The following is a 25,385-nucleotide window of genomic DNA, read 5'->3' on the forward strand; positions in this document are numbered from 1 at the left end:
TAAATACACAGTATATATCTATACAGCACTCTGCAATCCTGGGTAGTGGTACACATATATACACACAGATGTGTCTATCCAGAAGTCTGTAATCCTGAATAATGTTACACCTATACATATAGAACTCAGTAATTCTGAATACACAGCTACAATGTTACACTACTGTTTTAATATATACAGTTTCTAGACAGCTCTCTGCAATTCTGGGGCAATGATACGCCTATACACAGTTATACACAGGTATGCCTATACATAACCCTGTATTTCTGGATACATAGATAATGTTAGTACAGTATGTCTATGTACACAGCTACTGTATTTGCAGGACAATGAAATTCTGGATACACGCCAATATCATTCTACAAATTCTGGGTGTGGCTTATGGGAAGTGGGAGGGGCCAACCGTGGATGGGCGGGGTCTTGCGCCCCCCCATCCTAAAACTTCACCAGCCGCCACTGCTAATGACAAGTGAATTGTATGGGGGGGGGACATAGCAAGCTAGCATCAGGATGGGGGATCCATTAACGGTGGCGTGTATAAACACATATCTGCCCTGCTGGTCCGTCAATAGTAAGAAGTTTGAAAGGATTTGGAGCTATGGATCGATGAAACTGGGGATCCCCCTATAGGTAGTTGAGAAAAAATCGTGTGTCTTGTAGATTCTATATTCCCTTGTTTTGTCCCTGTATGGTGTTTAGTGTGTCTTTGTTTATATGCGATGAGGGGTGGGGGTGGGCTGGAGAGGAGGGGGGGCGGGGTAGGGTGGAAGCAGATAGATTAAAACACCTAGGTGTAGAACAAGCGTAATGATCATTGTGGCTAGATTAAGAAGAGCCGTAGGCAGAGAAATTCGATACTTTGGCTGCTTACCTGTAAATCAATTTTATTTAATAGAACACATTTGGAAAAAATAAGCCACAATGATGTGTAATGTGGGAGGAGATATAGATGAACTTAAAAGTGAATCGAGGCTCCCGAATAAAATCACTGAGGTGGCAAAAAAAAAAAAAAAAGATATAAACTTACAAAATAAAGTTTACCCCCAAAAATGATAATTTTCCCTTTAAAACATTTGAACAAACATCCTTATGTTTGTATTCAAAGATCATGAACATTTTCATCTTTGTTTTACAGCTCAGACTACATTATTCGGAATGTGAACTTTCAAGAAGAGAATCTGTAAGTATGGCAACTGTACAGTTTTTAACCTAGAGGACAAACCTTGCCTTCTTCAGTGAGTTTATATAATTCTGATTCATTTTGCACACTGATATTTGGTATCAAGCATTCACAACTCATGCTAATAAAAGCATTGGAAGTATCTGATCCAACCATCTAGAAATCTTCCGATTTTTCTGCTTGCTTTGGGAGAGTTGTAGATCTGTAGATTCAGTAGAACATTGTACTATAGAAAACGTACTCACTGTTGACGAAGCGCGATGGAAAAAAGTTGTAACTAAAGGTAGTAGGTAATTAACTTTGTTTATTATATTTTTGTACATTTATAGTATATGCTGAAAAGGAGGATTGTATAAGCTGAACAATGAAGAAATACTTTATGAGCCTAACAAGATGACAAAAATTACACAGGCTCACCTTTAATGACTATAAAATAAAATCCCATTCCATCATCACAAATGATCCTTATTCCGCATTCTTTAATAAATGAGTACAATACATTTCACAGTTTTGTATTCTGCTAGCACTGACTTCCTTGGTGTGATTTGGTAACATATTACCACAAAGGAAGTCAATGGTGGTAGTCTTCCCTCACTTCTGTGATCAGAGGTCTGAATAGTGAGCAGGTAGCTAAGACCCACCAGGTGTCACTAATGCTGCGTACACACGATCAGACTATCCAGCGGACTTAAAGTCCGCCGGACTGTCCGAACAAGCGGACCTGCCCACACACGGGACTTTTCTGGCGGACTATCCGCCATACTTTTGAAATGAACAGACTTGCCCACACACACACACACAGAGGAAAGTCCGTTCATTTTGAGCGCAGCTCCAGGTAGCCGGGACCAGCGAAGGAAGCGTCGCTGGCCCCTTCACCTGGTATGGACTTAAAGGGGAATCCCTACGCCGAAAAAATGTCGTGGGGGTCCCCCTCTAGGTCCATATCAAGGTCTCTTATCCGAGCACACAACCCGGCCGGTCAGGAAAGGGGGTGGGGACGAGCGAGCACCCCCCCTCCTGAGCCGTACCAGGCTGTGTGCCCTCAACATGGGGGGTGCTTTGGGGAGGGGGGACGCGCGCCCCCCCCACCCCAAAGCACCTTGTCCCCATGTTGATGAGGACAAGGGCCTCTTCCCGACAACCCTGGCCGTTGGTTGTCGGGGTCTGCGGGCGGGGGGCTTATCGAAATCCGTGAGCCCCCTTTAATAAAGGGGCCCCCGGATCCTGGCCCCCCACCCTATGTGAATGAGCATGGGGTACAATGTACCCCTACCCATTCACCTGTGAAACAAATGTAAATAAAACACAACACACAAGGGTTAAAAATATTTTATTGCACAGCTCCTGGGGTCTTCTTGCCGGACTCCTCCGCTATCTTCTGCTAGCTCTTTTTTACTAGCGGAAGAGCCTGGTCTTCTATCGCTGCTGTCGCCGCTGTCTTCGTCGCCGCCTTCTGTTCTTCTCTTCTTGAGCTGTTGACTCGTTGCTGTCTCTGGCCACAATGACAGGGACGCGGCTTGCGGCAACTTGCATAGGGACATCGCCGGATGATGTCCCCGCCCATTATGATGTCACAGTCCCAGCATCCTCTGGACTTTTCCACCGGATTGTTTGATCGTGTGTACGTGGCATAACTGCCACGAACTGTGATGAACCTGAGCTATTTGAAATAAGCCATGATTAACAACATACTTAAGTACAGTTTACCATCAGATAAAGATACATGTCAAAATAACTAGTAGTAGTTGGTCACACTCATCTGAACTTGTTTATTAATGTTGAAAACATTACACTCCTCATCGGAATGACATAAGAAATGGTTAAGAACATAAGCCATAATTTATATCTTCATGGGCAACTTGATTACCAATAAGCAAGCACCATGGCTGTCCTTGTAGTGAGTGGCAAATAATTCTGACACACAGTGTAGAAGATTATGTATCTCATCCTCTTGTCTTCAGTGAGGAAGCTGAAGCTGCTCGCAAGAAAGATATTGCTGCTGTTAATATCGGGAAGAAGCTGGTGAAACGATCTGATGATGATGATGAAGAGGATGATGATTCCTATGATGAATCGGAAATTGAGATTTCTGGGATCAGCTTTACTCCTGTTCTGAGGTAACAGCAGCTTGAATTATTTGGTAATTAAATACATCTATTACTGGCAAATGTATAACCTAAAGCAGTGGTCTCAAAACTGCAGCCCAGGGGCCAGATGCGGCCCTTTGCTTGCCTTTATCTGGCCCTTGGTCATCAACAATGGGGCACCCTTCCTTCCTCTGACATTACTAATGGGGCACCATTCATTCCCCTGATATCAATGATTGGCACTATTCCTCTTCCTAAGACAAGGGTCTATTTCTCAGACTGACATCAACAATGGAGCACTATTTCTCCCACTGACACCAAAAGATAGGGCACTAATCCTTCCCCTGATGCCAACATGTACCAATGATGAGGCATTGCATACTCCCATTGATGCCAAAGCATTTTCTACCCACAGTGGCCTCATTCAGACCCCCAGAGAGTCTGAAGGACAGTAAACTGGCCCTTTGTTTAGAAAGTTTTTAGATCCCTGACCTAAAGGATCATTCCACTCAGAGCTGATATTTTAGTTCTTGGTAGATATTGGGGGGATAATACACTTGCTGGTTTCCTATATTTCTCCAAAACTCCATTGTTGAGATCTTTGCGTTTCCGGGTCTGCTTGCTTACTGTGCCAATTATGATGGATCCCCACCATTCCTGCTGGGTGTTTATTTGATTTGATAGAAAATGTAGCAGGTGGAGCAGGACAACACAAAGATGGGCAGGAACACCCAAAACTTCCAGGTGGGTTGATGGCGTATCCAAGGCATATAAGAATTCAGGGGCTGACTCAGTTAACCAGGGTCAACCTGTCTAAAATATCTCTTTTGGGTGTACTGTCACTCTAAAGCAGTGTTTCTCAAATCCAGTCCTCAGGCCCCCCCAACAGGTCATGTTTTCAGGATTTCCCTCAGATGAAACGGCTGTGGTAATTGCTAAGGCAGTGAAACTGATCAAATCACCTGTGAAAAATAATGGAAAACCTGAAAACATGACCTGTTGGGGGGGCCTGAGGACTGGATTTGAGAAACACTGCTCTAAAGGAAGGTAGAAATATCAGAGCTGCCTTTACTGGGCATACAATTTCTTTCACTTCTCGCAGTGGAGAGGCCCAGCTGTAAGTCTAAAGCCTCATACACACGGTACGATTGTTGGCCAACCGAGCGTCTGATTTTTGTCAAAAGAGCGTGTGCCAGGATCTTGTCTTGCATACTAATAGTACACAATTGTTGTACCACAAACACAAAAGGAATTTTAGCTCTTTAGCGCCACCCTTTGGGACCCTTCTTCTAATTTCCTGTTTGGTGAACATTGATTCCAAGCATGCGTGTTAGTACTTCTGACTTTTTGTGTGATGGATTTGTGTACTGACCAATGCGAAAATCTGGCGTCAAACCGCTGTCCGCTGAAAATTTACTAGCCTGTCATCCAACATTTGTTGGCCGAAAGTTGGACAACAATTGTCAAAAGGAGCGTACTAACGGTAAGATTTTAGGACAATAGTCTGTCAACAGCCAATCCCCTGCCAACAATCGTACCGTGTGTATGAGGCTTTAGCAACCCCAGAAATACTATACTTACATTATTGAACTTTTAATGTCAAAAGCTACTGCTTTAAATGTTGCACGGTTTCCTAAAGGCTATTGCATTCCTATTGATGGTCTTCTTAAATTAATGTAGGTCAGGTTTGAATGTTCTCTAACACATTCTAAAAGCAAAGACTATTTATTATTTTATATTTTATCACAAAATTATATGCAGTACCTATATTGAAAATAATAACCGTAACTGAGACATTATCATAACTGCTTGGATGGCCACCATACAAGTTCATATTTATTTCTTTTTGCAGTCGTTGCACTGTTCCTGTGAGAGATTTTGCAGCCAACCCAAAACCAAGAAATTTTCAGGTATAGTACTGAGATCTGAGTAAAAAAAATTTACAAAGTAGACTCTGGACTGCCGCACTCTTCAGACAAAACCCCATTCTTTATTAAAAAAATCACATCAAAAACCCAACAAACACAGCAGACAAAAAAAGCTGACGTTTCGCACTAGCAGTAGTGCTTAATCATAGGTATGAGCTATGATCTATGCTTAATCATAGCTATGAGCTATGATTAAGCACTACTGCTAGTGCGAAACGTCAGTTTTTTTTTGTCCGCTGTGTTTGTTGGGTTTTTGATGTGATTTTTTTAAATAAAGAAAGGCGTTTTATCTGAAGAGTGCGGCAGTCCAGAGTCTACTTCCGTTTGTTGCTATCTGCAATTGCCAGCACCTGTGGCCTCCGGGCCCGAGAGAGCAGTTCACTATCTGCATCTGTGTTCCTGGAGCGGTGAGACTCTCTCTTTTCAAAAAAAAAGTTACGTTTCTAAAAAAAAAAGTTTCTTTAACTGGTAAACAACATATTGATATATTTAATTTTGCATGGCAAGGTGCTAAGTGAATTTTAGATCTAATGTTTTTTTTTATTTTTACTATAGAAAAACACTGCGCCATAGATAATACTGTTTGGTGTAGTGGAATACCAGCCCCTTGCTCAGTATGGTAAAAAAAAAAAAAAAAAATGAAAGAAACTTTTTATTTGAAATTTTACTTTTTTTTTAAAATTGAAGAAAACATACTGTATAGGACAATATATTTCTTCAAAACGTATTTAAAGTTTAGCATTTACTGTTTACAGTTAGAAGACCTATGCTCTGTTTCAAATGTTCCTGCAAAATACATACCTTCTGAGGTGGATATTATGGCAACATGCTAACTAATCAAGATCCATAGGCAATGTCAACTCATTAAGAAAGCTCAGAGTAAAGTCCAATATAGTGTGTTGCAGGCTGTCAGATTACAGGAGATGTTTCTAGTCGGGGGAACAAGGAAACATACCAAAAGGCAGAAAACCTCAGAATTAAACAGGCTGTTGTAGCAACACAATCTTACTACAGTATATAGTTACATAGTCTGGCTGAAAAAAAGGCACAAGTCCACCCAGCTCACCCAATAAAAGGGAAAATAAATAAAAATATCCTTAAATACAGTGACAGGATCTGCTATCTAATATGTTTTTCTCCTTGTCTCCCCATATCTCACCCATGGCTGATCTAACCAACCCTCTAGTCCGGGTTCAGTTCCAAATTGTTAGATGTGCTTCCCTGTACCCCCTTTTGCACACCATATCCAGAACTTTGGGACTGAATCCTAGAATGAAAGAGAAATACTGATATTCTTTATATGTTCTTGCTACCAGAAGCAACCTTTCGAGTCTCACACTTATGCCCCGTACACATGATCGGACTTTCCGACCACAAAACCGTGGCTTTTTGTTCGAAATTTGTTGGCTTCAACTTGTCTTGCATACACACGGTCATATAAATGTTGGCCAACAATTACGAACGTAGTGACGTACAAGACGTACACGATATCTCCATTACAAACGCTAGTTTTACAAGCCCGAACGCTTCGTACTTGATTCCGAGCATGCGTGGACTTTTGTGCGACGGACTTGTGCACGCACGATCGTAAAGTCCGACAACAAAAATTTGTTGGCGGAAAATTTGAGAACCCCTTAGCCAACATTTTTTGGCGGAAAGTCCGAGAACAAACGTTCGATGGAGCATACACACGGTCGGACTTTCCACCAACAAGCTCACATCCAACATTTGGAAAATCCGATCATGTGTATGGGGCATTACAGTACATATTTACTTACTTCCTCCAAGATCCTTGATGTGCGGCCCACTGCCAAAAGTCCCCTAACTGGGCTCTGCTTGTCCTCCAAACTGATTGAGCACAAATCCTCTCTTTAAACGGAGCAGTATGGCCCTGCCATGCTTTAATAAAAATGACTGGCACATTAAGGCCTTGTTCACATGAGCGTACTCCAGCACACACCCATGTAAGGGCCATGTTTGCCTGCACAGGGATGCACATGTGTTCCATGCGTCCCTGTGCAGGCAATCTTATTCATGTCAACTGAGATACAGCAACTGCATGGACACAGCCGCTGATCCCAGTTTGAAAGCAGGGCAACTGTGGGTGCATGACTGTGAACACAGACAGCGTGCATCAGTAAAATGAATGCATCAGGAACACCTGTGCATCCCCATACAGGCAAACATGGCCCTCCCATGGGGTTTACGCTGTAGTATGCCCATGTGAATGAGGTCTTGTGAAGCACAGCAGCATGTTGCACAAATTTGCATTATGCTGTGTTTGCGTTAAGGCAACATTTATTCCATCAATGGACAAAAAATGCCGGAGGGAGTAGAGCTTGGTCAAGTGACCAGTCAAAAAAAATGTGATCAGGCTCTCCTGCAATCACAGAGCTCTCTCCAACATTATGCTAGAAGGACTCCATGGAACACAGAGAGCACCACTCCGCGGCCTGCATTTTAGGAATTTATGAATTGCAAATGACAGGCTCAGTGTGCAGTAAACTGCAGTGTCCAGTGAAAAATGCATATTCCTATTTGCTCAGGCTATTGCATTGGGGTTTGCACCTCAAAGCTCAAACACACATGCCTTTCTCTGCACCCTCAGCTGCACTGGACAGCGAATGAATGGGAAGTGCTCTGTGCTGAGCGGCTTCCTGTTCATTCACAAACTGAAGACTAGTAAACACCGTTTACTAGGCTTCAGTTATAAATGGACACAGTGAGCAAGTGTGTTCACTGAGTTAAATTAGAAAAGGAAGGGGTAGGTGAATTACATATTTACTAACCCCTTTCCCTGGTCTCTATCCGGAAACATACCCTGCAGCAGCCGGGGGCAAGAGGAGCAGCACTGTGGGGTGGCGGTGGCAACAAGAGGGGAAGCCTGGGCAGTAGGGGGTATCAGCACCGCACATAGTAATTAGGGTGTGCTATGCTATGTGTGCTATATATCACTATGCTATTAATAGGCCATTTAGTACACTAGTCTTGTCAATCAAACTTACTTGTGATTGGCCTTCAAGTAAGTAGCTTACAACAATGAAATGCATGCAATGGTACTGACAATGTAACATCACTTTGCAGGTTGCAATTACAGTCATACAAGCTCAGAAACTCATAGGGGTCAATATTAATCCAACGGTACATGTGAAAATTGGGGATGAAAAAAGACACACAATAACTCAAAAATCAACAAACTGCCCCTTTTACAATCAGGTGAGTAAGTGATAACAATTGCCACTGAATTACTTTTATCTTTATTATCTTATATTTCTAGTGAAGATCTATCACTAAGTGATTTATGTTGGCCAGATTATTGCAAAGCCAATATGGGCAGTATCCAAGGGCGACATACTTGAAAGAGGCTGCCTATAGACACCCACATATCTTACCTTTTAGCAAATCAACCTATTTTCCAAATATAATCTTTGATATTTTTACTTCCTGTTGCTCTACTGGTATTCCTGCAGTTTCTGTCATTACAGATTTCCTGATAGCTGATAAAGCCATGTGTAAAGTCACACAACTCGATGTATAGAGCTATGTAAAAAAAAATTATCTATATGATGATGGTCCATGGTTAAAGTCAAATTTAGGTAAAATTGTAAAGATAAAAATCAGCAAAAGGGGCAGTACTTACCATTAATGTAAGGTGCTCCCACGGCCATAATCTTTGTGTGCTGCAAGAGTTAATACAACTGCTGGATCAGTCATATGCGCTTGTCAAGAGAGCCGACCATGATCCTGCTTTCTGCCCCTCCTCCATTTACATTATATACTATATAATAATGCGCTTCAATTATCCTGACACCAAAACAACCATGGTGACGGGATGATTGAAGCGCTAACACCAGGTGTTTGGAGTATCTTTATCTGCTGATTGTTAAACATTATGGAATACACATATTTCTATTGTGGTGTATGATCTGGGCCTGCTGTCCCTCCATCTCTTTTCTTCCTTCTCTCTCCTTCCCTCCTTATTTGTTTCTTTCTTCCTCCATTCCTCATTCATCTCTGACTCCCGGCAAAAATGCTGTTTTTTTTTTTTTATTTTCCTTGTACCTTATTGGTTATTCTTTACAAAGTGAAGCTTCACCACGTTCATTAAGCACAGGGGAAAATTAGTGCAAATGAGTGCAACTGCACTTTTTAAAGTACACAGTCTATTGGCCTTCAGTAAATCAACCCCAATGTGCCATACAATCCTCCTAAAATCTCTGGAACATAGTTTGTGAACAGATATTTATATTCTGTGACATTTAATATGCAAATGTCAATTTTCTTTTTTCATAGTATTTCGTGTATGATTTTCTTGAGCCTCGTGAGGTTGTATTCGACAAACTTATTGAGTTATCGGTAAGTGTGTTTTAAAATGTTTATGCAGTGAGAAGATGAGTATTTTAAAGTGAGATCAGCTCCACCCAGACTTAATAATTTTTAGTATTCCAGTGCACATCAGGGGTTCAGAGCCACTTGTATTGTTTGATTCGTAACTCTGATGTTACGTGGGATCCATTGCAAAGTTGCCATGGTCAAGTTCAGACGCTTGTTTTCAGTGATGCAATAGCCAGAAAATGGTTATTACAGATTAGGTTCACAACAGCCAATATTCTGGAGCTTAAAGGATCTGTCCCCCTGAGAGTGACATATTAGTTATCAGCAGAGCTCCCTAGGCTGAACCAGCCCCTGGCTTTTTTATATGCCTTGAGTACTCCATCAACGAGGACCATAACTCTCAAGGTTTCAGTCAACCTTGGAGTTTTTGGTGTTCCCATCCACCTTTGTGTGTTTTAGAACCCCCTATTACATCATTCCTAGTGTTAACAAATTACAATTCAGTAGAAAGTGCAGACACCACTCATAATTGGCACAGCAAATGTGCAAAATGGGAACTCAGCTCAGACTAGAAACTCTATATATTGCCCACTCTGAGAAAACAGAAAATGGTAAAACTATCATAACGTTTGGTAGAGGGTTTACTTGATGGAATTTGTTTGAAAGCTGGTTGAGTTTGCAACAAAATTGCAAACCATACAACTTGCATTGAAAATGATTCTGTGGTTAAAAATTTTGCCCACTTCCTCTGGCCCTGTACTGGCTTCCTATTTGCCACTAAAAGGAAAACCCTGGACAACTCAAAGATACAAGGTGTAGTTGTCCTCCCTGAGCAACTGGAAGATACAAGTTATAGGATGGTTGCCCTCCCTGGGCAACTGGAAGAAACCACTCACAATTGTCAGGGCAGAAGTAAAAAATGGGAACCCAGACAATCCTGGTCCGAAATGAGCCTAGGAAGACCACAGAGCCACAAAACTAAACACTAAGCCACCCTACTGGTTTCTCATTGGTCACATGCTGGAGTGTTTGTTCGTACACTCTATCTGTACATCATTGTACTGGTACCAGGAACTCTGATGCTTTATTTTTACTGCCTGTTGTCTCATACTGCACAAACTGTATCAATCAATAAATGATTACATACCTGTGCTGTAGGGAATCATATATATAATCATACCATGTGGCCTACATTGAAAATGCTTCTGTGGTTGATATTTGGCCCTGTACTGGCTTCTTATTTGCCACTATAAGTGATGGTTGTCCTCCATGGGCAACTGAAAGATACAAGGTGTAGGATGGTTATCCTCCTGGGGCAACTGGAAAATACAAGTTGTAGGATGGTTGTCCTCCTGGAAAACTGGAAGATACAAGGTGTAGGATGGTTGTCCTGCTTGGGAAATTGGAATATACAAGGTGTAGGAATGTTGTACTCCCTGGGCAACTGCAAGATACAAGGGTTAGGATGGTTGTCCTCCCTGGGCAACGGAAATATACCAGGTGTAGGATGGTTGTCCTCCCTGGGAAACTGGTAGATACAAGGTGTAGGATGGTTGTCCTCCCTGGGCAACTGAAGATAGAAGGTGTAGGATGGTTATCCTCCCTGGGAAACTGCTCAATACAAGGCTTAGGATGGCGAATCTCCTGAGGCAACTGGAAGAAACAAAGGTGTAGGATGGTTGTCCTCCTGGGCAACTGGAAGATAGGTATAGGATGGTTGTCCTCTCTGGGAAATCGAAAGATAGGTGTAGGATGGTTGTACTCCCTGGGAAACTGGTAGATACAAGGTATAGGATGGCTATCCACCTGGGGCAACTGGAAGATACAAGGTGTAGGGTGGGGGGGGGGTTCCTCCCTGGGCAACGGAAATATAGGTATAGGATGGTTGTTCTCTCTGAGAAACTGGAAGATAGAAGGTGTAGGATTGTTGTCCTCCCAGGGAAACTGGAAGATACAGGGCGTAGAATGGTTGTTCTTCCTGGGCAACTGATACAAGGTGTAGGATGGTTGTCCTCCCTGGGAAACTGAAAGATACAAGGTGTAGGATGGTTGTTCTCCCTGGGAAACTGAAATATAAAAGGTGTCTGATGGTTTTCCTCCATGGGAAACTAGAAGATACACGGTGTAGGATGGCTATCCTCCTGGGGCAACTGGAAGATATAAGGTGTAGGATGGTTGTCTTCCCTGGGAAACTAGCAGATACAAAATGTAGGATGGCTGTCCTCCCTGGGCAACTGGAAGATAGGTAGAGGATGGTTGTCCTCTCTGAGAAACTGAAAGATAGAAGGTGTAGGATGGTTCTCCTCCCAGGGAAACAGGAAGTTACAAGGTATAGGATGATTATCCTCCCTGGGAAACTCGAAGATAACGGGTGTAGGACGGTTGTCTTCCCTGGGCAATTGGAAGATACAAGGTATCGGATGGTTGTCTTCCATGGGAACCTAGCAGATACAAAATGTAGGATGGTTGTCCTCCCTGGGCAACTGGAAAATACAAGGTGTAGGCTGGTGGTCTTTCCTGGGAAACTGGAGGATACAAGGTGTAGGAGGGGGAAGAAAAAACATTATTTTAAGAAGATCGATGTTTGTATAATAGGGCAGTTTTGGGGGTATGGGGTGTTTTTAAAGATGAAAAAAGCATGTAATTTGCCATGAACCCATTTCCATGGACAAGCTTTTTATCTGATTTAGGCCACTGCATATCTCTGATTGATGGATTTTTGAAAATCATGCATTACCTACATTAATTTGTCCAAAACGTAGAGCACCTGTAAAAGTACCTTAGTACATAGCATGCAGATGTGAACCCGCCCTAATGCATAAAAAGTATCTGGTGATACATTTCTTTATCCTCTACATCATGGTGTTTCTCTTACCAGGTTGTTCATACCAAAGCAATACCTATTTTTGGAAAGCACATTGGATCATTCAAAATAGATGTTGGAACTGTCTATAACCAACAAGGTACAGCAACTGGGGCGATTCCTGCAAACAGTATTAAATAAATTTACTGTGATATACTATACAGGGTATATCATTAAATACAGTATTTTAGGAAACAACGTCCTTTTTTTTATAAAAAAGTTTTTAGTTTTTTTTTTTTTTTTTTTTTTTTTTTTTTTATTTCCCAACTATAATGATGTGGCCCATACTCAATCAGTATTTTTTCAGATCACAGATTTCTGCAGAAATGGGCAGTGATTACTGATCCTAAAGATACCCGGGCGGGTATAAAAGGGTTTGTGAAATGCAATATGACCGTAGTAACGAAGGGAGACCCAATGACTGCGCCTCCGTCGGCCATAAGCAGCCAAAACGATGACATTGAAAAGTAAGTTTAAAATTTCTAACTGTATGCCTAATTCACCAGATCCCTTCCACCATCATGAATCACAATAAACTGTGCCTACCCTTTGTTAAATTTTCTGTGCACACACCATGCTGAGCCACGTTTGCGAATTCTATTAGTAGAGTGTTTGATGATGATACAATTCCCTTATGTATGTTAGCATTCAGGAAACCTGCCAGTTATATTCAATTTCAATTATAAGCGGAATAAGGTCTCTTCCTGCTTTACCTGAGGAGTATCAAGGCTCCGTGTGCATTCTTTGTTGAATGAAATATGCTATAAGACATGGGGGCTGAATTGCAAGAGAATGCATCGCAGAGGCTCTTAATATATACAACATAATAATTTATTCATTCCACAGGAATCTACACACAACTGGAATATCAGATTTGCATGGATTGTGCCCTTCATTAGTAAGACCTTTGCCTATGACAGTTAAAAGAACATTCCAATGTAGCACCCCCCTAGATGGGCTGCCAGGATGTCAGGCTAAGTTAGTTCTTTTTGGCTCCTCTGTAATCATTGGAGCAGCTATTGATTTTTGTGGGCTGTTCTATTCACCCTACTTTATGTAAGTTTCCAGAACATAGGGCTGGGAGAATCAAATCCAGCAAGTGGCTAGGGAGAATATAAATAGTCTGACGTCTGGTGCAGCCAGGTTCTTGTCCTGCTTGAGAAGTTCCACAGCCTCAGGGGCTGAGGCCCCTTTTGGTTTTGCTGTTGTTAATAGAGGTCCCATCTGCGGCAGAGCTGGGAGGCCTATTCCGAAGTATCTTTGGAGTCAGCTAAGGGACTTCACCTAAGGATCTGGTATGGAGTTATTCAGTGTTCCTGGAGTTTTCCATACCACCCTAATCTCTTTTGTGTTACAAGTTCTACAAGCAATAAATTACCAAACAACAACCCCTAGACTGTTTATTGGAGCCAGAGATAATGGATAGTTGGCTTGGCCCCTGTGGGGGTAGTGCTACACCATCCAAATGTGATATTTTAGTTTAGGTTGACCCTGGTGGTATGAGTCAGTGCCTGGCTTAGGGATTCTATTGCTGAGATCTCTCTGTAAAAACTCTGGTCATGTCCACCTGGAGGTGCCTGGAACCCTTCATATTCTCTTTGAAGTGTACAAGTTTCTAAACAAAATTTTATATATATTTTCTATATAAAAAATTTTTTTTTACAATAAAACTTTTATCATAAGGTACACCGATCACATGGGTTTTCTAAAGCCAGAGCACAGCAGCAGTGTTTTCCTTTGTGAATCTTTTTTCTTATTCAGAACTCCCCATAGAGCTATACAGGGCAGTTAGAGAACTGGGAGCATAGTCCACTTATTCAGATGTATGTCATTAGAGCTTCAGCTATTTATTTTTGCCAAAGTTCAGTCTCACTCCCCTGTTTTTTGCTCTCAAATGTTATGCTGGGGTGTCCTGAATTCAGATAATCGCCTGCCTAATGAATCCAGTGTTTTTCTGCTGCTCAAATGCCACACTATGGGTCCAGCACCACCATCTTTCCCTCTGATGCCATCATGGCCTGGCTGCCTCTTTTGGGATAATGTGCACTAGGCCCACCTATTGGCCCTGCTTATGCAGCTTCCTTGGATATGTGATGGGCATATCCCAGGAAGCGTGAAGAGCAGGTACACTTTGGGTGGTGGGGGGCAGGTCTGCAGTTAAAACAACAGTAAAAATGCAAATCCATAAAAAACGGCCGTTTCAGTTTGCGCAGAACGGGAAAGAGGGGTTGCAGGGAGGAAAAGTCCCCTTTGAGACTAAAGGTCTACTTAAGGGCTAGTCTTTTAAGTGGCTGGCTGAAAAAAAAAAAAAAGAAATAATACAAGTATTTGCTATTTATTTGACTAAAAAAAGTAAAGATAATTACAAAGCACTATGCCTTCCCCCTTAAAAATGAAATTTTTTTTTTTTTTTTTTACAGTTACATGTGCATCCATGACTTCCACAGGTTTAGTCTTCTTCGGGATTCTATAACGTCATTATTTTGTTTGTTGTAGGAACTTATTGCTCCCCAAAAGGATACCAGCCGAGAGGCCATGGTCAAGAATCAGTGTTAAAATCTTTAAAGCTGAAGGATTACCCAGCATGAGTGAAGGCATCATGGGAAGTTTTTCTAAGATCATGGGGGACAAGAAGGTCTTCATTGATCCATATGTACAGGTCATATTTGCTGGTCAGCAGGTATGGTCAAACTAAATGTCAGTCTAGATGTATATCTCATATTTATTGTCTTTATTTTTGTAGCACCAGTCTATAGCAAAGAATTTTAAAGAGCATCGATGAGCTCCCATACATGGTGAAGCGGGCCATAAACATTACGAACTGATTGCACAATCTCTGTGCAATCTCCTTTAGATTCACCAAAATCATGTTATGCAAAGCCCTACCTATACAATCCATTCAGATTGTGTTCAGTTAGGCAGGCCCTTATACTATATAGTTTTTGGTAGCTCTAAATGCGGTTGCACAATCAAATTATTAGTGTATGTGTGGTCAGCTTAATACAGACTTATGCCACGTACACATGGTTGGATTTTCCGACGGGAAATGTTGGATGTGAGCTTTTTGTCGGAAAGTCCGACCATGTGTATGCTCATCGAACATTTGCTATTGGACTTTCCACCAACAAATAGTTGCTAGCAGGTTCTCAAATTTTCCACCAACAAAACGTTGTTGTCGGAAAGTCCGATTGTGTGTACACAAGTCCGTTACACAAAAGTTCACGCATGCTCTGAATCAAGCAGAAGGAGCCGCACTGACTATTGAACTTCCTTTTTCTCGGCTTGTCGTATATATTGTATGTCACGGGGTTTCCATGTTCGTAATTGTTGGCCAACATTTGTGTGACCGTGTGTATGCAAGACAAGTTTGAGCCAACAACCTTTGAACAAAAATACACGGTTTTGTTGGCGGATCGTGTGTACGGGGCATTATTCTGTAGAGCCAGTTTAGTCAGAAGCTGGCTATTTTCAGTGTCAAGATTTTGGATTGTAAGCAGAAACTCACTTTAACACAGGCTGAAAAGGTAGTATAAACTGCCCTGCTGCTGAACATGGAAACCAGAATGGCGGCATCGCAAAGCAATAGTGCTACTTAGCCACACTTCCCAGAGCCCCATGTTGTTACAGTAATTTATATACTTCTGTTTCAATTTTCTTGCACACTCCAGTTTACAAAAAACAGTAAGTACCTCTCCCATTCAGGGATTGCATTTGCAGATAAGCAAGGGCGTGTTTTGGTGTGGTTCCATCCCTGATGGCATCACAATGGATAGAGTAAGGGAGGGTTATAACTTCTGTTAGATTTTTCTTGCCATCTATATCCCATTGGCAGGGGTGGACTGACAACTCATGGTGCCCCCGGGCAATAGGAGATTATGGGGCCTCCAGGCAATCAGAGATTATGGGGTCACACAGTAGATACACAAACACACACACAGTATACGATCACACAGTATACACAGACATGTTTTTATTGGCTGAGAAGGTACTGGAGAGGTGGGGCAGCTATAATCTCAAGATTTTTAGACCAAAAGGATGTTGGTAAGGGACATTTCAGAGACAGAGGTAAAAAAAACACAGATTTTTACATACTGTCCCTGGTTTTACTGAGGCTGGCAACCCTGATGGGGCCCCCTAGTGGCGTGGGGCCCTCGGGCAGTCTCCAAGTGGCCCAATGGTCAGTCCGCCCCTGCCCATTGGGGAGGCTTAGCTTCACTTCCTGTCCCATAGCCAAAACAGGAAGTGAGGGGCAATCCCTGCAAATTAAGGAAATCCCTTGGGGGCCCCCAGGTCACCAGAACTAGGGTCTGCAATTGGAACATTTCCCCTCTATTATTTTTCTAGAGACATGCAAAGTGTGGGATTTTCTTTTACTTTCACTTTCGATGATTATGGTAAACAGGACAGAGGGTGAATCTCCCTAACGCGGGCACAGACAGCAATAAAAACCTGATATGTGTTCCAATCTATCTCCACTCTTTCCAAAACGTAAAAAAGTTTTGCCCTTAGTTATACTATAAAGTAGAACTATGGCCTCCCATTAGGAAAATAATATACTGCAGCACTTTATTTTAAAGAAAAAGGCTTCCCCCTGAGTGGGTGGGATTTTAAATGACCATCAACTCCGGACACAAATGGACACAATAATATACAATTTTTATTCATAAATTACACAATGTACATAATATTACCAGGAAGTGCAAATGGGCTAAACAATGTCCTCCTGGTATATTAATAAACAAACATATATACAGAAAAAAATATGATTAAAACAATGCTTGTCCTATATCACCCACACCCGACGCGTTTCCAGTTGCTGATAATTCAGAACCTTCATCAGGGATGAACAAACTTGATGATATAGCAATCTAGTGAGGTGTAAGTTCGAGGATCAAATTACAAACGGCAAAGCAGTCCTCTATGTGCAGCGTATGCCATCCATATGTTGCACATAGAGGACTGCTTTGCCGTTTGTAATTTGTGGTTGGACTACAGCTTCCAGTTTTCCTTTTGGGCTTATTTCCTGGGAATGGGACAAGGCAACCCTGGGTGCAAGTCATATACATGCTAATTCAGCTTGACACACACATGAAGGTGGACTTGAAACATCCAGATAGCCATTGTTTGTTCCAATTAATGTTCCACATAGAAACAAAAACCCCCCTTGCCATAGAATCCGTCTAACTGATCTGGAAGTAATTTGCAGGATATCCTGTACTTGGTTGACATCTCAATAGTATTTGAAGTACTCTTCAGACATACTTATATTTTTCTAAATGGCAGGCATTTTGATCCTTGAACTTGCACCTCACTAGATTGCTATATCATCAAGTTTGTTCACCCCTGATGAAGGTTCTGAATTATCAGCAACTGGAAACGTGTCGGGTGTGGGTGATATAGGACAAGCATTGTTTTAATCATATTTTGTTCTGTATATATGTTTGTTTATTTATTAATATACCAGGAGTATATACCAGGAGGACATTGTTTAGCCCATTTGCACTTCCTGGTAATATATACATATGTACATTGTGTAATTTATGAATAAAAATTGTATATTATTTGTGTCCATTTGTGTCCGGAGTTGATGGTCATTTAAAATCCCACCCACTCAGGGGGAAGCCTTTTTTTTTGATAAGTATAGAGGGATTGGACCACTTCACCGTTATTTGACCCATTTTCAGTTCTTTTCTCGTTTACTTTATTTTAAAGTGTTACTCAACCCAGGACCCTGCATTCACTATCTCTGATCTCCCACAGTACACAGAACGTGGAAATGCAATTATTTTTAGTAAATATAAACTGTTAAATACCTGTTTTCATCAGCAGTATACATGTATAGCAGTTTTATGACTTCTATGAGTGTCTGATTAAAGCTTGTAGCAGGAGTTTTCATTCTCCTCTGACTGTCCTATTAGGCTGAATGACCCGTGGCCCTCTGTCTGAACAGTGCTGATTGGCCCTGTGCTGATCACATGCACCCTCCCAAGAAAAATAAAAAACTCTAGCAATACACACTAAAACTGAGCATGTGCAGAGTGCCCCCAAGGCTCTGTTCTATCAGGAGATGGTTTGGGCACTGTGGAAGATTAGAGAAGACAGGGTCAAACAGGCTTTTAAAACAATACTGAGGATTAACCCCTTAGGTACCACAGTGAGTATAACAAGCATGTTTTTCTGCATACACAGTGCTTTGAAAAAGTATTCATACCCCTTGAAATTTTCCACATTTTGTCATGTTTAAATCAAAAAGTAAATGTATTTTATTGGGATTTTAGGTGATAGACCAAAACAAAGTTGGCACATAATTGTGAAGTGGAAGGAAAATGATAAATGGTTTTTAAATTTTTTTACAAATAAATATCTGAAAAGTGTGGCGTGCATTTGTATTCAGCCAGCTTTACTCTGAGACCCCCTAACTAAAATCTAGTGGAATCAATTGCATCCAAAAGTCACTTAATTAGTAAAAAGTCCACCTGTGCGTAATTTAATATCATTATAAATACAGCTTTTCTGTGAAGCACTAAGAGGTTTGTTAGAGAACCTTAGTAAACAAACAGCATCATGAAGGTCAAGGAACACAGCAGACAGGTCAGGGATAAAGTTGTGGAGAAGTTTAAAGCAGAGTTAGGTTATAGAAAAATATCCCAAGCTTTGAACATCTTATGGAGCACTGTTTAATCCATCATCTGAAAATGGAAAGAATATGGCACAAGGGCAAACCTACCAAGACATGGCCGTCCACCTAAACTGACAGGCCAGGCAAGGAGAGCATTCATCAGAAAAGCAGCCAAGAGATCCATGGTAACTCTGGAGGAGCTGCAGAGATCCACAGCTCAGGTGGGAGAATCTGTCCACAGGACAACTATTAGGACAGGCCTTTTTGGAAGAGTGGCAAGAAAAAAGCCATTGTTGAAAGAAAGCTATAAGAAGGGACACAGAAAACATGTGGAAGAAGGTGCTCTGGTCAGATGAGACCCAAAAACTTTTTGGCCTAAAAGCAAAACGCTATGTGTGGCAGAAAACTAACACTGCACATCACCCTGAACACACCATCCCCACCATGAAACATGGTGGTGGCAGCATCATGTTGTAGGGATGCTTTTATTTAGTAAAATGTTGCAGAAAATGTTAAGCTGCAGTGTCTGGAAAGGGGAGTGTGCAAGACACAATTGAAGAAGGATCTGTCTCAGTAAAGGAAGAAAAACAAAGTTTTTCATTACATTCTGAGGCTTGTGCATCCGATAGTAACAGTATTTAATACTTGTTTAGACTGTCATATAGGAGCCTTTAGCTGTATGTTGTACAGTTTCCACTGCTCCAGCTTATAAGTACAGCAATCTATACCCCATTCCTTGGTAGACTTTGGTTCAGACCAATTACATGATGTGTCAGCCATTGACGAGGGGTATAGCCAGACTCTGTAGCTCAGCATAACATATACAACTGATAATCTATGATGATCTTGAGTAAATCATTTTTCAGTTTTGTTTTTGCAGCCAATGGCCAATCTGTTCTTCTAATAACCCTTTTGTCATTTAGGGAGAAACTTCCGTGGAAAATGACACCAACATCCCAGAATGGAATGAGCAAATTAGTTTCATTGAACTTTTCCCTCCTCTAGCTCGGAAGATAAAAATTCAGGTGCTGGATGATGCTCACGTTGGGGATGTGGCTCTGGCCACTCATTTTATTGATCTGCAGCAGATATCTGACCCAAGCAAAAATGGTGAGACACTTCACAATATTGGGCATATATATATATATATATATATATATATGTGAACATAATTTTCTTTGGATCCACACTAGAATGCTAATCAAAATAGATAGGGTATGTCTTTTTTTTCATATAACTGTGTATATAAACCCCTACCTTACCTAATCCCAACCTTACAGAATATCTAACTGAAAACTAAGACCAGCCATAGACAGCTCAAATCTCAGCCGGTTCATCAGGAACAGGCCAAGATTTGAACCATTATTGGGCAGGCTGAATGTCCCAAGTTGATCGATTGATCGATCCGCTTGGGTACAACCAGCCTGCTGGATTTGCTTTCAATTATCGCAAGTGGCTGCTATAGCCACTAGCGATAATCACTGTCTCAGCAGGAGGGATTCCCCTGTCAGCCCTGTCTGTGCTGATGGGGGAATCATGCAAATCTCTTTCCTGCAGCCACGTGTAGCATTGTCTATGGCCAGCCTAACTTTTGCTGAGATTGTGATCCACAACTCAAGAGTTGATTTTCAGATAACGCTGTAGGTAAGCAACTGCATTTAATCACATGGACTTTACTTTGTATTCTTGGCACATACAGCAGATATCTCAGGAGCTGGTTCTGGCCAGCTCAGTAGATTGTTTTAAGAAAGGCCTGGATTCTTTCGTAAATGCAAAAAATATAACGGAATACTAATATTTATAGGTAAAGTTGATCAATGGAATATCTGATTGCCTCTTAAGGGATCAGGAAGGGATTATTTTCCCCCACTGGAGCAAATTGGATCATACTTTATTATTTTTATTTGCCTTCCTCTGGATGAACTGTGGGTATTAGGATAGTGTATATGGAGGTTTTCTATGTTGTTTTTTTTCTCTGGGTGTTAATCTGGATGGACTAGTATATTTTTTTCAACCAGATTAACTACGCAACTATATATACTGTATATTACCACCTAGGACTGAATCAGCCTTGAGCACCTTTAGTTCGGGCACCACACTTCAACTTTTCTCAAAAGTTTTATCCCTGGTGACCGTCTTCATGTTCCAGGGAATTATCTGCCCACAGTAGTGTTATCATTGGGAGAGCCCCCAACTATATTGGAGGTCAGTGGGAGTAGGGGCTCCTTACAAAGAGGGTTACTGGAAAGAATGCTAGTTACATTGATGATCACTGAGAACAATGCCCCTTACAAAGAACAGATCATCAGTGTCGGCGGTTGCTTACATGAAAGAGGAAAAACACACCACTGGTCTCATATCACTTGCACTACTGAGTGATAGCAGAGCTAGAATTATGCAGGCACCAGATAGGAAATCAATTTGCAGCTAGCAACCCCTGGAGGAACCCTAATGTTCCAAGGAACCCTACTTAACAAAGACTGGTCCAGATACCAGCCAAGCAAAATGTCTCACACTACTAGTACAGAAGCCCTCTTTTTTTTTCAGTGCACAGAAATTTTCCTCCTAGTCTTCTAATTTTCCTTCTTTGTCCTTAGCTGGCTTTAACCCAACTTTTGGCCCAGCCTGGATCAATCTGTATGGGTCTCCTCAAAACTATACACTGAGAGATGTCCATCGGGATCTGAATGAAGGTCTTGGCGAGGGGATCTTCTACCGAGGTCGGATCCTGGTCGCTGTAACGCTAGAGTTATTCTCTAATAATAATGTTCAGGAGAAGAAGCCCTTGCAAGCCCTCAAAAATGCCTTCAGTAAGCTTAAGCTGAAGAAAAAAAGTAAAAAGGCACAGGAGAAGGAGAAAGCATCTGCAGCAACTGCTGCAGCAGCAGCGGAGGGTGCTGAAGGAGAAGATGGTCCAGAGAACAACGAACAGCCAAATGCCGTCACTGTGGAGGTGGATGATATCCTGCCCTTGCCAGAGGTACCCAGAAGACAAGGGAGGATTTAAGTTATAATGTTTGTCTCCTTAACAAACTCATTGTTCTAATAAGAACACTAGGACTGTGCAATATTTAGGTGTATGAGCAATAACCACTACTGTAATTCATAAAGATAGTTCTGTTGGTTGAATGCATTCATATTCATAAATGCTATGAACATGCAGTTTTATATACAATATACTATCTACTATCAAGGGTCAGTCCAAACAAATCTTATATTTCAGCTTTTGGGTGAGTGTTGAAGGGTTAGGCCACTTGAGAGCTTCTAGAACTCTGGTGGTGAGATCCCGTGCTTGGGTTTACAGGTCTGCTACACCAATTATGAGACGGGTCCCACCCTTTCTGCTATGTTTATGCCAGGAAGAATGCAAGTGGGGGGTGTATTGACAAAGGGTGGTGGCTTACAATATCAAGTTTTAAAAAGAAGCATGTTCTGATAGCAGCATATGCCAGAGACGTAACTAGAACCTTCAGGGCCCTGGTGCAAGAAACCATGAATGGCCCCTAGCCTCCACCCAGGCCCTTCCCTTTGATCCATTTACTCCCATCATGGGCCCCTTTATTACAGTCCCGCAGCAGGCCACCTTCCTGCCATCTTCTGGTCCCCCCCGTGGAATGCCAGAGTCCAGTCATAAGTGCAACCTTTGTGACCCTGGTAGTTATGCCACTGGTGTTGGTAGTTTTTTATTTTTGTTGTTTTTTCTTTATAATATTTTACCACTTTATTTTTTACAATTTTAGGGGTGTCATTGGGGGGGGGGAGTTGTATTACTTTTGAGACAGAGAAGGGGACTGAAGACAGATTCATCAGTCCCATTCTTTGCAGCCTCAGCTGCACAAAATGAAAGAGCAGGAATAGCTCTGTACAGAGCTTTCTGTTCATTCATAAACTGAGTCTCAACTATGAATGAATGAAAAAAACAAAACAAAAAAAAAATTAAGACATGGAAGTGGCCGGTAAATGACACATTTACCAGCCCCTTCCCTGCTCTCCATCCTGACAGATCCCCCGCAGCAGCTGGCGGGAGGTGGGAGGGCAAAGAAGGTGGTGCTGCAGAGGGGCCAGGGAAGCACACAGAGACGCGGGGCTGCAGGACATTGATAGGGAGGCAGTGGGAGCAGCATGTGGAGGAACCAATGCCCTCCATTTCCCTCCTGCAGTTGCTAAATGTCTGCAGGAGGGAGAGGAGGAGAGGCAGGCATTCAGCGCCTACATAGAGGGATCAGTTCTTCTACATGCCGCCCCCCCATGCCGCCCTCTAATCCAGGTGTACAGGGGGGGTCGCACTGGCCTTCTGAAGCATGTGACTGGATTGCACTGGCGACCCTTGTACCTATGCCCCTGGCATATGCATAGCAAAAGCTTACCAGACATGCCACAGACACAGTATTAGTAAGGTCTCCTAAGCCGCCTGTATTTGAGCTTTATTCTTCTTTTCACACAGAATGCTTTAGGAGTAAAGGAAGAGTTCCTTCTGTTTGGAACGCTATTTGAAGTCACAATGATGGACCCCAGCATTGGAACCAAACCTGTCAAATTTGAAATTTCTATAGGTGAGCATTAATGTTTTTTTGATCTTTGAGCTCTAAAAAAATTCTGAGATTCAGTATTTAAGGGGCATGTATAGTTTGCATGTATATATGTATTTAGTATGTATTATTATTATTCTTTATGTTAACATTTTTAACCACCACGTAAAAAGATTCTAAGAAGGACTATCTACTATGCTGGGAATAGCTTAAATGATCTATATATTGAATAGATCTGAATAGTAGGATATTAGATTACATACAATTCTGGGTCAGAAGGAACACATCCACCACCCTCTCAGCTAGTACATATTTTTCACACTGAAGGAGCAGTCAATAAGTGAAGAGGCAGTGTTGGAGTTCCCTATTAGAAAGCCCAGCACTGCCTCTGCAACTCCTTTATCATGGAAGTACTGTTCACTAAGGATTTTATGCAAATAATGAAGAATGTGGTGGCAGTTTATAAATTAAAAATTTTCTATTACACAGGTAACTATGGAAAAACGGCTGAAATATTCACTTCTAAATCTTCTAAAAAGAAGGAAAAATTGGAGACAGTACCAGAGGAACGTCAGGGTCTACTGGACACTGGGTCAGAGGATGAACTCAGTGTAGATTTTGAGGAGGAGTCGACTTTAAAAATGGACCAACATGGCAAATCAGTGACGCCTGCAAGGAGACCTCAGCGCACAGAACCAGACGAGTAATATATCACAAAGATTGCACTAATGATCCAGTCTATGGTTTTTAACTGCTGCAGTTTAGCAGCAAAGGTCAAAGCTTAGGAGAGCAGAGTAAAATGCCCTCTTTGGGCTCATACATATGGGCACTGCAGCAAATATTTTTATTGACCCAAAGTGATTCTGGCTTCTTAGTAGGCATTTATGCGTACACACTGATACTTGCATTATAATTATTGATACAAGCAATTTGGAGCTTTACTGAAGCACAAACTATGTAGTGGAATGGCACCCATAATATATACAATACATATAGCTATACTGTGTGTATGTATGTATGTGTGTGTGTGTGTGTGTGTGTGTGTGTGTGTGTATATATTATATATATACACATATACATATACATATACAGTGCCTTGCGAAAGTATTCGGCCCCCTTGAACTTTTCAACCTTTTGCCACATTTCAGGCTTCAAACATAAAGATATAACATTTTTATTTTTTGTGAAGAATCACCAACAAGTGGGACACAATTGTGAAGTGGAACGAAATCTATTGGATATTTTAAACTTTTTTAGCAAATGAAAAACTGAAAAGTGGTGCGTGCAAAATTATTCGGCCCCTTTACTTTCAGTGCAGCAAACTCACTCCAGAAGTTCAGCGAGGATCTCTGAATGATCCAATGTTGTCCTAAATGACTGATGGTGATAAATAGAATCCACCTGTGTGTAATCAAGTCTCTGTATAAATGCACCTGCTCTGTGATAATCTCAGGGTTCTGTTGAAAGCGCAGAGAGCATCATGAAGACCAAGGAACACACCAGGCAGGTCCGTAATACTGTTGTGGAGAAGTTTAAAGCCGGATTTGGATACAAAAAGATTTCCCAAGCTTTAAACATCCCAAGGAGCACTGTGCAAGCGATCATTTTGAAATGGAAGGAGGAGTATCAGACCACTGCAAATCTACCAAGACATGGCCGTCCCTCTAAACTTTCAGCTCAGACAAGGAGAAGACTGATCAGAGATGCAGCCAAGAGGCCCATGATCACTCTGGATGAACTGCAGAGAACTACAGCTGAGGTGGGAGAGTCTGTCCATAGGACAACAATCAGTCGTACACTGCACAAATCTGGCCTTTATGGAAGAGTAGCAAGAAGAAAGCCAT

The 25,385-nt window shown here is 41.7% G+C and overlaps 1 protein-coding gene across 1 annotated transcript in view; it reads left to right on the forward strand.

Moving 5' to 3' along the window:
* LOC143935273 (fer-1-like protein 4) overlaps positions 1–25,385 on the forward strand; it is a 195,606-nt gene that overhangs the window by 73,516 nt on the left and 96,705 nt on the right. The window contains exons 6-17 of the mRNA XM_077459016.1: positions 1,136–1,180; positions 3,142–3,297; positions 5,120–5,177; positions 8,280–8,411; positions 9,489–9,551; positions 12,409–12,493; positions 12,701–12,860; positions 14,890–15,073; positions 19,936–20,122; positions 21,610–21,992; positions 23,457–23,565; positions 24,031–24,244. Coding sequence (XP_077315142.1) covers positions 1,136–1,180; positions 3,142–3,297; positions 5,120–5,177; positions 8,280–8,411; positions 9,489–9,551; positions 12,409–12,493; positions 12,701–12,860; positions 14,890–15,073; positions 19,936–20,122; positions 21,610–21,992; positions 23,457–23,565; positions 24,031–24,244 — 1,776 coding nt within the window. The remainder of the gene's footprint in view (positions 1–1,135; positions 1,181–3,141; positions 3,298–5,119; positions 5,178–8,279; positions 8,412–9,488; positions 9,552–12,408; positions 12,494–12,700; positions 12,861–14,889; positions 15,074–19,935; positions 20,123–21,609; positions 21,993–23,456; positions 23,566–24,030; positions 24,245–25,385) is intronic.

Source organism: Lithobates pipiens, unplaced genomic scaffold (genome assembly GCF_037356315.1).
Source record: "Lithobates pipiens isolate NorthernLeopardFrog02 unplaced genomic scaffold, aLitPip1_a1.2 Scaffold_28, whole genome shotgun sequence".
Lineage (NCBI taxonomy): Eukaryota > Metazoa > Chordata > Amphibia > Anura > Ranidae > Lithobates > Lithobates pipiens.